General features: G+C 44.6%; 1 protein-coding gene across 1 annotated transcript in view; it reads right to left on the bottom strand.

Annotated features, from left to right (window-relative positions):
• Positions 1–349: 349 nt before the first annotated feature.
• The window catches only part of MNAT1 (MNAT1 component of CDK activating kinase), a 126,408-nt gene continuing 111,191 nt past the window's right edge, over positions 350–15,566 (bottom strand). The window contains exon 8 of the mRNA XM_061998036.1: positions 350–1,552. Coding sequence (XP_061854020.1) covers positions 1,432–1,552 — 121 coding nt within the window. The 3' untranslated portion in view covers positions 350–1,431. The remainder of the gene's footprint in view (positions 1,553–15,566) is intronic.

The raw sequence follows: 15,566 nt of genomic DNA, 5'->3' as shown, positions 1-15,566 counted from the left end.
AAAGGGCACATCAGCTTCCAGGCCTTGCAGCAGAGAGGGAAGGAGGAAAGCCCTGGGCAGGACACAGCATTCATCTCAGGGCTACGGCACAGGCGTAGGAGCCAGTCTCACCTGTGCTGGGCCACAGTCCTACAACACCCAGCCACGGGCCAAGTGTCTAAGGCCAGGCCACCTCTGCCCCTGGCAGGCAGCAGGACTCTGCAGGATATGAGCTTTTCCACACCTCTGCCTCACGTGTGAGGTTACCTGTTGGCAACTACTCTGGGCACAAACAACAGGGTTTCAGAGAAAGGGCAATAGAAATGTTGACACCTTCCCCTCTTGAATAAAGGAAGCACCGAGCCTGGAATAGAGCTTATTCTTTATTACAATATAGAAAAAATATGTTCATTTAGTGCACTCCTCAGAACAGCATTCACCCACTGTTAACACATCACCTGTAAAACATGGTCTGGGCTTTACTCTCAAGGCATTCCCTGTCCCAAGCAGCTTCCAGGCTCCTGCAGTTTATCACACTCACAGCAAAGCCCAGTCCTGCCCCAGGAAGCCCATCTCTGCTATAAGAAGCCCACGTTCTGCTACAAGGAGAGGGGAGAGAATGCTAAAAGGACCAGATCAAGTGGCAAGGGTCACTCCAAAAGCCAGACAAGGGGATGTTCCTGCCCAAAGAAGCTTCTGAAGATGTGACAGAAAAGTTGCAAATGGAGCTAAACAGGAAAAAAAAGCAAAACTGATTTTGACTGCTTTGATGCCCAACCTCCTATCAGGGTTTCTTAGATTGCTTCGAGAAGAATTTGGCTCAAGGACTCAGCTAAAGGTTTGTTTTCCAGACAAAGAAGTAAGTGACATCAGGAAGGATCCTGCATAAGAGTTGTGTCAGCATAGTTGCAGAGTTTCTCTTCTCATCCAGCTGGCAGGAGGAGAAACCCATTTGCCTGAACTGGGGAAACGAGCTTTATGGGAAGAAAGCGTAGGCTTGAATATTGACACTAAATGTTATAATCAAAATAGCATTTAAATGCTTGTGCAAATAAAACCCTGCAATAAGGGCAAAACCACAAACTTTAATAAAAAAGTCTGGCTTTATTTTAAAAAAAAATTACAAGTGTATTTGTTTAAACCTCAAACATACGCAGCCCAGTTATTCACATCTTCCATTAGATGTGGCTTATTGCCTCAGCCTCCCTCAGCAAAGGACCACATGACTAACGAGTTTCCCTCTCCACAAAAATGTATCTACCATTTTGCAAAGCTCTCGTGCAGACGAGGGGTTTTTCCCCCTTTTAACACTCTAACACAGCTGGTTTTACACAGTAAAGTGACTGCAGCTTAGCTGTTGTGCAGATGGCAGCAATTTTACCCAACCTTTGCTGGCTTCGTTTGGTTCTCGCTCTGCTTGGCGTCCCTTGGTTGCAGGCTGATGCATGCTGGCTAACTGGGGTGCCAGAAAAGACCACTGAAAGCATCCTGTAAGGCTCGGTGACAAGCAAGAGAAGAAGTGTAACCCCCAGCAATGTCCTGCGGAGAGGCGGCTCGGACGTGGTTGAGATACCTAAAATCGAAGAGAAGCATTACTTCAGAGCAGGAATAAACACATCAAACAGCCGTGTGGCTCACCGTACAGCAAGGTCCAGGCTGCTTTTGAGGACAATGCAAGAAAACACAAGCTGCCTGCTGCCAGCCACCTCTGCCTACGAAAGGATCAGCACAGAACTTCCACTAGCTGCAACGGTGATGCTGCTGAGGTCCAGGCAGACAGGCTGCCCAAGCAGCACGCTGAAGAAACTTGGCTCTTTGCAGGAGGTTGCCCAGCCTTCAGTACACTCACTAGTTTGTATTTTCTGTGCTCACTCTGGGGAGAGGGCTGCCTTTTTTTCCCCTCTGCTTCCTATTTCTAAGGTCATAGAATCATAGAATGGTAGGAGTTGGAAGGGACCTTTAAAGATCATCTAGTCCAAACCTCCTGCAGAAGCAGGTCCCACAAGAACATGTCCAGGTAGATCTTGAAGATCTCCTGAGAAGGAGACTCCACACCCTCCCTGGGCAGCCTGGGCCAGGGCTCTCTCACCTGAACAGTGAAACAGTTTTTCCTTATGTTTAAGTGGAACTTGTCCCGTTGCTAAATACAACAGAAAAAGATGATGCTCCAACCTGCTGACATCCACCATTTAGATATTTGTAATTATTAATGAGATTCCCCCTCTGTCTCCTCCAGACTAAACAGCCCCAGGTCCCTCAGCCTTTCCTCATAAGGAAGATGCTCCAGTCCCCTGATAATGATGATGGCAGCAGCAGCTTTCCTGCACTCTCAGAGAGTTTTAGCCCTTCCCAGTTAATGCTGGCCACTCTGATGGCAATGGAGCTGAACTTTCTGCTCTCAAGCCCATCTGTGTAGGGACTAAGTCCAATGACACAAGGAAATTGGATCTGTAGGAGGCTGTCATCAGCAGCTTGGCTAAAGGAGTCTCTAAATTTCACCACTGGTTAATCACTACCCATTTGCAAACCATCTAATTTTACACCAAACCAGACAGCCCAATGGGTTGCCACCAAAACACACTGGCACTGCTGCAAGCTCTTGGTCCCCTTTGCTCCTTCTGAAGGCTCAAACTCAGCTGTGCACGCCGAGAGCTCCCAGTGAAGGTGTCTGCTCAGGGAGGCCTCAATGGTTTCATGCCACGCTGTAACCCTACACTTCTGCCACCTCACCTAAGGCAGACATGAGGCCAGATTCTCAGCTCTGCACCAAAACCCTATTAGACACGCTCAGGCAGTAACTCAGCATGGTCAGCACAATGCCCACCTCACGTTCTGTAAAATACCCTGCATGAGATCTGCTTTTCACAGCGGCTGTGTAAGGCACCGAGCTTCAGCTAGATGTTTGGATTCATCACTTGGTCCATGTTGCTCCTGGGAAGGTTGAGTCATTCCACCTCTGGCTTGGCAACTCAAGCATAAACTTGCAAAATGCACAGAGTCTTTTATAACGTTATCCTGAGAAACCTAAACCAGCTGCACTTCTGGCAGGAAAATACAGGACCACCAGTAAAATATCCAAAACAGTTGCATCTTTTAATTTATGACTGTACACTGTTTCCATAAAGAGTATATAAAACAGGTCAGATTTTATAGGTAAGACATAATAAACAGTCATAGCCAGTGATGCCATAAATACATAAAAAAGAGGTTACTTAGAAATGATTCATTACCGTTTTAAAACGGTATTTCTTGCACCTAATAACCACAATGCACAGACATGAGCAACATTTCTGAGTGATCCTTGGTGAGATGGTGAGGCTGAGGTGAGCTCTGCCACTTTGTACCAGCTTGTGAGGGAGTTCCATCCAGCGGCAGGTGGGGAACAGTGCTGCACTAGTCCCCACCAGCAGGGGCACAGACAGGAGGACTCAAACCCTTTTCATGGCGTTTAGTCCAAAGGGAACCTACAAACACAGCAGCAAAGGTGGTTCCATCTCAATTTGCAAGGGAAGATGGCTGCAGGGAGCTCCCATTCTGTGGGAGGACACATTGAATGTTACTTGGCCTTTCACATTTTAGGAGGAAAACCTTATCCTTCTCCAAGGCTCTTTACAACTGCTGTGGGAAATAGAAGCTCCTTCCCCTGGCCAGGAATGACAGAGGGATATTGACAACAAACAATGTCCTTCAAAGAGCAGGTGTGAAACTACCTCTGCCCTCCAAACCAGAGTCTTCTAAAAATCAATTCCCACCTCAGATTTCACATCTATCACGTTTATTTCACTGCACAAACTTCGCTTCCCACTCATGCATGGAGAGAGGCCAGAGCAAACGGGGGATTATTTTACATTGCAACATTAACAAAGGCTGGTTGTGTGTTTTTCATTCCACTTTTTGGTTACTTTTTTATCACTAAAAGGAGAGAGGCAGAGTCTCTCATTTCCCTTTTTTCAGGCCATCTGAAATGGGAGCATAAGTTTCACAAGACAACCTGATTTACAGTTATTAGAGCATTTATGGTGAATTGGTATGTGATCTCTGAAGCAACACAAAACCATTGCCAAAAAAGGCTCAGGTCAACTTTTACTAAGGCAACCTGCATTAATTCTCCTTACTCCTGTGAAACAAGCACAACATGCTGCTGGCTGTCAAGTGAGGTCTTTATTTTCTTGTTAAGTATCTAAACTTACTGCTCTTGACCCATTTAATTACTGCGGTACACCAGGCAATTGCAAAGAATCCGCCAGGCTGAAGCCCCACAATGAGCAGCGAATGTTTTGACGGCTTTTCCCCACCGATCCCCATCTGTGCTGCCTGAATCCAGCCATACCCTTCGCAGGAGAATCTCTCTGAACTGGATTCCTGGGGTTTCTGGCAGAGGTCAGCACGTCTTTTCATGTACACCTTTACAACAGCAGCAGGAAGAAGCCCTTGCCAAGTTTTATTTCCAAGAAGTCAAGCTCAGTTAGGTCTTGGGACCTGGAGGTAATTGCTCTCACTAGTTAGCAAATTCCAGCACACTAGGTCTGTTTTTCATAGGTTTATTTTAAGTACCTGTAAATCTTATAAGCAGAAAGCAGGAAAAAGAGGTTTGCTTTTTCTGGTGCAGAGGTTTTTTTGACGTGACTTGTTTTTTACTGAGGGGCAGACTCAAGTCTGAAGCTAAAAAAAGCCTGCTCTATTATTTGTGAGCAGGGCTGAGGGGCTGTGTGTTCTCTGCCCCTCAGTTTCACACTTCCCAGTCACTGTAATGCCCACACTCCGCTTCAGGCTCTGCCCAAACAAGCCCCCTTTCCTTAGCTGCAGCCATTGCATGTTGATCTTCCTCATTAACCTTTCACTTCAGTTAAAACACATCGTATTTTGTCCTTCATGAGCCTTCAGGGGCCTCATTCCCAACCTTTAGTTTCTCATCACCAAAACAACAAAAAAATAGCCTCCTGTTTTCAAAGCAAGAAGTGTAATTCACACTTGGTGCAGAGGCACAGAATCAAGCTGGTCATTCCTAGGGGTGGGCTTCCTTTATGCTTGGCTCTTGTCTGAATCATAGAATGGTGGGGGTTGGAAGGGACCTTTAGAGATCATCCAGTCCAACCTCCCTGATAAAGCAGGTCCCACCTAGATCAGGTCACACGGGAACGTGTCCATGTGGGTCTGGAAGACCTCCAGAGAAGGAGCTCCCACACCCTCCCTGGGCAGCCTGTGCCAGGGCTCCCTCACTTCAACAGTGAAATAGATTTATCTTACGTGGACCTTTTTGTGTTCCAACTTCATCCCATTGCCCGTTGTCCTGTTGCTGGATACAATAGAAAAAAGGGATGCCCCAACCTCCTGACACCCACCATTTAAATACTTATAAATGTTAATGAGATCCCATTAATTATTGAAGGCTGTGCCAGCATGGGACCGCTGGAGAACACAGCAGCAGGCAGGATCCTCCTCTGCCCCAGCAGCCTCAGAACCACTTGGCACTGCTGTTTTGGACAGCCAGAGAGTCCAACACCAGCTCATCAGACAGCAACACACAAGAGCCCTCTGGTAAATGTCCCCTCAGTGCTCAAAAGAGAGGCTTCATTTCAGAGAAATCCAGGAAGGACTTTAGAAACAATTGTAGAGGAGGGAGAAACAGCACAATCTAACCAGGCTAAAAAACACCCCACAAACCAAAACCCCCAATCAGCAAGGCAAGAAAACCCCTCAGTACTTCCCTCGACCCACACAACTGAAAGTCTCAGTGCTTGGGATTATTTCACACATTCTCCTCCACTCTGCTCAAGATAAACACACTCCCACCGGTGCTTCTGCAGATGCATCACTGGAGGTACACGTGGAGTATGGTGTATTTGGCACACAGATTTTACTTATTTTGATCTATTAGGTATTTTACGGGGGTGAAGAAAAGAAGAATCATTCACAAGTTGTTTGACAGAGGGTGGGGGGGGAAAAGAAGAATAAAGATAATGTAATCCTATTGCCCAGACAAGATTTACTGCTCATCTGATCATCTGCAGTATCCAAGACAGAAAGCGATGGGGCAGACACAACATCTGGGAAATTTTCCAGATTCATCATTTAAATAATAACTAGTGGCTGCATGAAAGCAACTGAAGTGCTCCAGTCTGGAAAACTCTGTACAGTATTAGTAACACAGCAGCATCTGCTGCATTCCTGAACCTTTCTGGAGACAGTATTTTCATTGGATTTACCAAGTGTGTGAGATGGGCTAGTGATGCATTACTCAGGCTACCCTTGCAGAGACGGGGTCTGATCAGATGAGAAACATACAGAAGAAATTGGTTTTCCTCTGGCCTGTTTTTTGTTGAGGAACATGTAGCCAGGGTTACCCTATAGCTCACTCCTGAGCAGGTAAAACTTGAGCTCCTCCACTCAACTTTGGTTTTGTTTGAAGCAGTTCTACCACACAGTCAGTCCATGAGGGCAGAGCAGAATTTGTTTATAAAATGAGTTTGTTGCTGTTCTTCATTCAATAGCCCCAGGAAATCCCTTTGGGAACAGGCCTTTGCTGGGTGTTACTCAGATACGGTGTGGCTCTCCCCTTCTCAGAGACTGTAACCTCTAAGTTGCACACACAAAGCTGGTAATCTAGTAAGTCAACCAGAACAGCAACTCATCTCCCAAAGAAATAGCTACAAGCTTGACCCCAGGCCCTCAAAGTCAAAAAGCAAACTTTCACCTATTTTAAGAGATGCTTTTTGGGCACTATGATCATACTCAGATCAAAACCAACCAAACGAGCTGTTACTGGTGTCAGAAATTTCTGCTGAACACCAGTCAGCACAGCCTGTCCCAACACTGCACACATCAACAGAACCATGAACTCAGCAAAACATCCTCTTGAGCCCAACTCAGTACCTCCTGCAGGCCTTGCACCATGCCTGAGGTCAGGCTTTCCAGCCCTGATGCCAGCGAGGCACCTACCATCAGCCACTCTTCTCCTCCACCTTTTAAGACAACAAGGACTAAGTGGGAGAAATCTTTGTAATAACTGAATGGGGAAAATTGTTCCCTGGAAAGGAATAGGTCAGTGGCTGCCTCAAGGAAACAAGATGTCATTTGGTTGACAAACACATGGTAACAATTTGAATGCAACCAGGAAGTCAACAAAAAGGAAAACAAATGATCCCAGTGAGGGGTTTGGTGTAAGCACCAGCACACAGTCAGGCAGCTGCCCAGTGCAACAGCTGAGGGCTTTGCCTGTCGTTTTGGTGGAGGTAGGTTTGGGGTTTTTTGAAGCCTTTGTGCATACAATTGCAGCAATCAGTGCAAATGTCAAAACACCATGAAGCACGATGAGGTCTCAATATAATACAGAAAATGAATATACAACATATCTATCTTGCAGGCTACCAGAAATAAATTTGCAGTTAGGAAAGACAAGATCCCAACGCATCAGATCAATGAAGGAGATCTAGGATCTCCTCTAGTGATTCTTTTGAGCCTATTCCATCTGCTTTTTCTAAACAGAGATTTGTTTCAAAAGCTGTCAGACTGTAGATGGACAGGACTACATGTCCACTGTGTGAGGTGAAATCAAGTTCTTCAAAGTGAAAAGGAAGCAGGTCTGCCCCAGCTCACCTCAGCTAAGGCGGAACAGCACAGAGGTTTGCTACCAAACACTGGCTGAGGATTAAAAAACAGCCTAGAAAGGTAGTATTAACCAAAAAAACATCTGTGTCTCATAAAGCCAGTTCTGACTCCAAAGGTAGAAATCAGTGATGAGTTGTTCCCTTCTCTTCTCTCCTTTATCAGAGGGCAAACTTTTCAGATGCTGGCAGCCCAAAGCCACACATGCCCCTGCTACAACAGCAACCCAGCAGTATCTCTGGGCTAAATGCTCCTGCTCTGAAAGGGGCAGCTTTGCTCCTTGCCATTCAGCTACTGCAGTGACCAATAAAAGTGCTTAACATAAAAACTGAAAGCACTTTTATTTGATGTTTTACATAAACTGTTTCCTCTTTTAATAGTGAAACACACGCATAAATCTCAAGATATATCTAATTACTTACATATCAAAGACTTTGTTAGAAATCATCCATGACATTGGTGAGTAAAGCTGGGAATCTTGCAGTAGAGAAATCTTTAAAGGCAAAGAAGCCAGCCTAGGTGGGGCAAAGATAATAGAATCAAATTTTCCCGTGCTACTTTCCCTGAAAACTTCCTCTTTGTGTGATGAAAGCCAGACTCTAGAGACCAAACGTTTCCATTGAAAACGGGTGATGGAATCACAGGATCGTAATAGTTTGGGCTAGAATGAACCTTTAAAGGCCATCTAATCCAATCCCCATGCAATGAGCAGGGGCACGTTCAACTAGATCAGGTTGCTCAGAGACTCATCCAACCTGACCTGGAATGTCTCCAGGGATGAGGCATCTACCACCTCTGGGCCACCTGAGTCAGTGTCTCATCATCCTCATAGTGAAAAATGTATTCTTTACATCTAGTGTGAATCTCCTCTTCTAGTTTAAAGTCAGGAGCCCTTGTACTGTCACAACTGCCTCTGCTAAAATGTTTGTCCCCACCTTTTCTTATAATCCCCCTTTAAGTACTGAAAGGCTGCAGTAAGGTCTTCCTGGAGCCTTCTCTTCTCCAGGCTGAACAACCCCAGCTCTCTCAGCCTGCCCTCATAGCAGAGGTGCTCCAGCTCTCAGATCATTTTTGTGGCCTCCTCTGGACCTGCTCCAATGGGTCTGTGACTTTCCTGTGCTGAGGGCCCAGACCTGGATGCAGGAGTCCCAGTGGGGTCTCACTAGGGCAGACTAAGAGGAGGAGAATTCCCTCCCTGGACCTGCTGGCCACACTGCTTTAGATGTGGCCCAGGACATAACTGGTCTTCTGGGCTGTAAGGGCATATTGCTGGACCATATCCAGTTTTTCATTCACCAGTACCCTCAAAGTCCTTCTTGGCAGGGCTGCTCTCAGTCCCTTCATCTCCCAGCCTGTATTAATACCAGGGGTTGTCCTGACCCCAGTGCAAGGCTGTGCACTTGGACTTGTTGAAACTCATGAGGTTGATGTGGTCCAGGTCCCTCTGGATGGCATTCCATCCCTCAGGCATGTCAACCACACCACTCAGCTTAGTGTCATCTCCAACATGCTGAGGGTGCACTCAATCCCACTGTCTATATCATTCACGAAGACATTAAGCAGTACTGGAGAAGGGAATTTTCTTGTGACAGCAATGTCAAAGTACATCTTCAGTGTTCCAAAGTGAATGCATCATAAAAAATCCACCTCTTCTACTAGTAAAAAGAAGTTGAAACGTTTAGATAGCACCTAGTTCCTCAGCATTTTCCTAGCACTGCAATTCTACTGCTGCTCTGTCTTTTAAGTAGACATGAGATCAGAATCAGGTACCCACATTTAACACATAGATAAACAATTGCCTTTGGAGTAACTGAGAAGCCAATGATATTGCCTGGAGGCAAGATGAAAAAGCATCTAGAAACAAAGATCAAGGGACAAGAAAAAATGCCTTCTTCCCCACAGAAACTGTCTGATATCATTTAAAAATAAGTAGATGTTTTAAAGTGCAAAGACAGGAAACTAATAATGAAAGAGGGTGTATAGAATAAAGAGAAGCTTTGTGTTATCTCTGACCTAATCTGCATTTTCTATGCCGCAGGCTGACAGGCCTGAGACACCACTTGCAGACTGTACATGCAGGTTTCTGGGGGTACTGCTGCAACAACCATTGTTAGACAGCTCCAGTCCTACTGTAGGGTCCTACCCAAGAAAGCACCAGCCTTGATACGATTATTTAATGAGGAGAAATACCACAGACCCAAAGTATTGCAAGCTACAGACTGAAAGCACTCTGACATGGAGCAAACTCCTTAAATGGTGCAAGATGACATATACTCATCTTCAAAGGACCTGTACATTTAATTACACAGGTAGACAGTATGTTAAAAATGTAAAGAAGTAAATATTTTTCCACTGATGAATTATGCAAACTAGAGATCTACATTCAACAAGAATGTATAGAATCATAGAATGGTGGGGGTTGGAAGGGATCTCTAGAGATGATTCAGTCCAACGCCTCTGCAGAAGCACGTCCCACCTAGATCAGGTCACACAGGAATGCGTCCAGGTGGATTTTGAAGACCTCCAGAGAAGGAGCCTCCACACCCTCCCTGGGCAGCCTGGGCCAGGGCTCCCTCACCCCAACATTAAAATAGGTTTTCCTTATGTTTAAGTGGAACTTTTTGTGTTCCAGCTTCATCCTATCATCCCTTGTCCTGTCACTAGATACAACAGAAAAGAGTGATCACCAGTCTCTGGGCTCTGTCACTCAGCCAGCTCTCCATCCACCTCACTGTCCACTCCTCCAAGCCACAGCTGTGAAAATCTTGATAAACACATTTTGCAACTCACCCGAGTCCAGAAATCACAATGAGTGGCTCCATATTTACTTTGTTAATAATCAAATGCTACATTTAATTGAGTTCTCTTAACATCTGCCCAGGCAGCATCACTTCAAGATGAGATGTAACTGTTTCAACCTCAACACTGATGTTTCTGTTTTCTGAGAGAGCAGTCATCCCTCTTTGATGTAAATGCAGTGATCTGAACCAATGCAGGAGATTTTGAAGGCCCTTTCAAAAGTTAAAGCAATGACAGAGGTCATATTGTTTCACTGGGGTTTGGGTGGGGTTTTTTAGCTTTTTAAAAGAGAAAAGCCTGAAGTTGACAGAGTACACCATAATCCCCAGCAGTCAAACTCCACAGAAAGAAGACATTCTTAAGATAAGTCAAAAGGGTTTATAGATTTCTGTGCTGTTACAGAGCAGATTCAAGACAATGGTTATCCAAAAGTTCTCCTCATTTTAGCAAGCCACTGCCTGTTTTAAAATAAAACTGGGAAATGGAAAGCAGAAGCTGCAAACACATTAATCCTTTGCAAGCACAGAAAAACTAAAGGCTGCTCAATTTCTTTTGTTCGTGTGTTTTAACTCTATAAAGGTACTGTACACAAGTTCTACGCTGACTTTTCTTTCTTCAGTTGTTGGGGGGACTCCTCAAACCCCACTTTCCTCACAGGAATATATTTAGACATTGTAATGCCTCCATACATGTCAGTCAAGAACCATTAGGCTGTGTAAAGAGTTTGCTGCTTGTTGCTCCCTGCACATCTCAGCACCACACATTCCTGCTGGCATTCCTGGATGCTGCCTCCAAAATATGAGCAACCACCACTATTTGGATGAATCCATTATTCCCCCCCCCCCCATTTCAAACTGAAAGGATTTCTGCTTACAGTGTTTCCTCCATCGCTGCTTGAATTCCTTACCCCCACATACTCAGCTGGTACCAGAAGGTTCATGTTTATTTCTAGAGCCCCTGCTCACAGGAAGCCTCCCTTCAGCACGAGCGACTTCCGCACCTCGCGCCTCTGTGAGCAGAGGGGTCAGGAGCGCTCTTGGATGAGCGGGGGCACCTGGTCTCCCATTTGTCATCTTCCTGAGGTCACCCGCCAGCTGTCCGTCCTCTCAACACCCAGCCTCGCCGCCGCGGCAGAGGCATTCTTCCCTCGCTCAGGTTTCCAGGTCTGAACTTCCAGATACAGTAAATCAATCAGCCCTCGCAGAAACTGCTCCAACAACTGCAAGTAAGCATTTGAACACCCTTGAGCAGCCTCGCTGCGGAACAAGGACACTGCAGTCCCAGCTGGAATCCAGCAAAGCACTCACTCTGCATGACTAGTATAGATTACACAGTGGAGGACTGCAGAACTGCAGCTACATTTAGTCTATGACTAAATCAGGCTCCACTCGTCCTTGACCCTGAGAAGACTGTCACTGAACACAAGGGCTTTTTCTCACCTGTGATCTAGGTTTGGGCTTTTTTTCCAATGGCTGAAAAGACCATTAAGCCACCACTTCTGTAACTGCCAAGTAACTCTCTTTTTACCACGTTCTGTGGAAACATTTTGGCATAGCCTGATCTTCAAATTCCTTCCCCCTCATCAATTCCACTCTTCCTCTCGTGTGTTAACTTCAGATCACTAGAAGAATGTGGACACATTTAAATAATTACTATTACTCTGAGGAAGTTAACCACTGTTTCATAACTTACCACCTGAGCCAGGATTGTTTACCATAGGCTCCTCTTTTCCTTTTTTAAAAGGATAAGGCAAGCTCTGTCTTAAAGACATCACCGTGTCCTCCCCCAAAATGTTCCCCTGGAACATTTGCAACACCTCTTCTGTTTGCAAATAAAATAGAGAACACCACCTGTATTCTTAAAGACAGTTCTTTTGGACACGCAGATTCTTCTTGTAGGATAAAAATTGTTCACTGTTGCTCACTCTCTGCCTTTTCCTGACTTCTGCTCACCCCACTGCGGACACACAATCTCCCAGCGCATGGCAAGCAATCTGTATTGATCAACTGGAGCTTTGAGTGAGCTACGTGAAGGAGATTCTTCCTGGATCAGCTGCCATATAAAGCTGTGAAGCAAACTGAGCCCTTTCTGAATGGAACACGAATGGAAAGAGGACAGAGATGCCCTTTTTCCCCTTTCCAGTACAATTTGCCTGACGTGAAGTTCGGTGGCAACTGACCACAAGGACAGTCGTGGCTGCAAGCAGAAAGAAGATATCTTCTCCCCAGGAGCTCTGTAAGGACCTTGACTTTGGGCCCAAGGCTTAAAAATGGACTGGCCAGCACACTCGTAAAGGGTTTTTTTCCACATTGAATGACGGTGTTATAGTCCCAGCAGGGGAAGACAGAGCCTCTGGGTGACTCAGGGGTCAGGCATAGTCACAGTCAGGGTGCAGACTAATGGAAGTCAACAGTCTCTTTTGCCCCTTTGCCCTCCCACAGTTTGCCTCCTCCATCAACCTGCTCTGTTGCCTGGCTCTGAACTGCCACTGCATGGCACTGACCTCAGTGAGAACAATGATGCTGGACCCAAGGGGATGGAAACCACCTTCTCCCCTCTGCTAACATAAAGGACTAAGAGCAGTAGAATAACACCAGAAATGCATTTACCACAGCCACAGGCTTTGCTCCCAAATAATTTCTGTTGGAAAACCCATCATCTGAACAAAGAAAAAGCTGTGTATAACCTCAGCTTTGAAAATACTGTCTACCCAGGTCAGCTGGTCTCTCCTGTTTTCACTGTAATGCAGCATTCTCTGGTCTGACAGAGCAGCAAGGAATTCATGTTGTATGGTAATTCCAGCTTAATATGACTCAAACAAGAGAGCACAAGATGCACAATCATTTCTAGACCGTTTTTAACCTCTGATCCTGATCAGATAAGTTAGCCACAAAACCTATTAATTATCTCCAATGAATAACTATGAGCACAGTTTTTAACTTGCTCAGTGCTTGTAGTTACTCATTTGAGATAATAAGAACCCAAAGTTATTTTCTTTAGGCAGTATGTCAAAAGCAAAAAGATTGCTGTTTGAATGATACTATTTAAAGAAGATGAGACTGTTCAGGTCAAAAGAAGGTGAAAAAACCAGCCCGTCTGGTATCACAGTTGACTAATGTTCTAATGCATTAGACCCTTCATTACCTCAGGTTCTGGTTGCTGCAGGTCAGGTCAGCATTTCAGTCTGATGCTGAGGATCAAGTTTACAGTTCTCAGCCAGGCTGGCATTTGCTCCTCAGGAAGCCCTGAAGAGGTAGGAAGGGGAAAAAAAGAGAAGATAGGATCTAGGAGCAAGGGCTTCTCCTCAAAACCACAACTGGGCAAAGAATTAGAAGCAGAGGTAGAAAGGGAAAGAGCTGCTCTGTTCTCTTGAAAATACTTTTACAGGAGAACGAAGGAAAACCACCACTCCTTCAATCCTAAGCGGTTTCCTCCTATCTGTCAACGTAGGGTATGAGTTATTATTATTTGGCTTAAATATAAAACATCATCAAATCTATTTTTCTGTTTTAACAGTTTGACATTTCTATAGTGAAATCTGGCTGTAATTCTCTGGATTTTATTGTCTTTCTCTACCGTGCCCTGGTGAAGTTTCTAGAGGGGAAATAGCAGTGATGATGGGAGATTTTCATTTTGCTCTTCTAAAAAGACAATGAGTTAAGTATCTAAATGGAATCATTCCCTATTTCATATAATTCCCATTGAATTTATTTTCATTCTCTGCTGCTTTCAGTCTAATACTATTTCCTGAAACAGCAGGAGCACGGATATCAAAGTACAAGTGTACTGAGTTAGGCAGAATCCCTCAGTTTGAGCTGAAGGAGAAAAGCACCAACAGAGTAGTTACAGAGGAGTGACAGTCACAATTACTGAAATTCTCCATGGATTATTTGTGTAATGACCCACCTTGCAAACTGCACCCTCAATAAATGTATCCAAAGAGGTTGTGCATACTGATTGAACTGATTCTAAAAACCCCGATGCAGAAACTGCATTTCTAAATGTTCACAGCAAGTGGCTAGCAATTTGGGGGGGATTATTAATAAGCAGTGACATTCAATAAATTATCTGGTTATACCCTGCTGAGGAGAGAGCTCCCATTAACACTAGGTGGCAGAAGGCTCTGTCACATCTAAGACATCTGCAAACAGATAGATATAGATCAAACCTTGATAACCCACTTCAGGAAAGCTAAGGGGAAAACAGTTGAAAGAAAAACAGTTAAAAGAAAAACAACTACAAAATACTATTTTGCACCAACTCTCCCAGTTCCAGTTCTCCTGGCACATCATTGTTTAGAGATCCCTGAACCTGAATAATAAACTTGAACCTTAAATCACCTCTTATTCAATTCAGGTGAAATTCTGTATGTGACAGGTGGTTCTGTGAAGCTTTCATTCAAGTAAAAAAGGAATTCACAGTTTAAAGAAATAAATGGCCATTAGGACAAGTGCACAATAAAAAACATACACTGCTAGTTACCTTGAAAGACACTTGAAACCAAGCTTGGAGTGTTACAGCAAGCACACTTCAGCAGCTGAAAAAAAAAGCACCTACCTACAAGCAAACTCATTCAAAACCACTCAGGACTTGCTGTGGAAGAGGTCTCCTAAATACAGCAGCTGTTCCTTTCTGCAGATGCAGACTCAGGAAAGATTTTTGTAATTACATGTGAAACTAGTTTCTTCTAGTTTTACATATTTAACCCCTTCAAATGTGTTTATGCTTGATTTTCCTGTATTCCAGCCACTCTCTTTTCAATTCCTCTAAGCTTCTCTCTCATAAAGGCTAAATCCAATATATCTAAGGAAACAAAAAATTGTATTTCCAGTAAAAAATACAAGTAAAGATAGATCAACAATCACAACTCAAAGACAGCATAGGAAGAAGAATTTGGCATGGGGGCTCTAACAACCTGGGTAGGAAAAAAAGCAAACAGCAATGTCAGATGTAAGGAAGCCATAAAGAGGGAGAGGAAAAAGTGGAAGACAACCAACGTCTAGATGTGGATAAACAAAAAGGGGGTAGGAGGAGAACAACATGCTATTTCCTCAGACAAGTAAGTCAAAGTTGACAGCAAAGATTTCTTCTAGATCACTGTCTCCACTGCTTTAACAACTTGCCAAGCAGTAATGTCCCAGGTTCAGAGCACTTGTGGGTTGGGTTCTACAAGAGTAGCTGGT

This window comes from Colius striatus, chromosome 6 (genome assembly GCF_028858725.1).
Source record: "Colius striatus isolate bColStr4 chromosome 6, bColStr4.1.hap1, whole genome shotgun sequence".
In the NCBI taxonomy this organism is placed as follows: domain Eukaryota; kingdom Metazoa; phylum Chordata; class Aves; order Coliiformes; family Coliidae; genus Colius; species Colius striatus.
The sequence above is the reverse complement of the archived record's forward strand: the minus strand, read 5'-3'. Positions and strand labels throughout refer to the sequence as shown.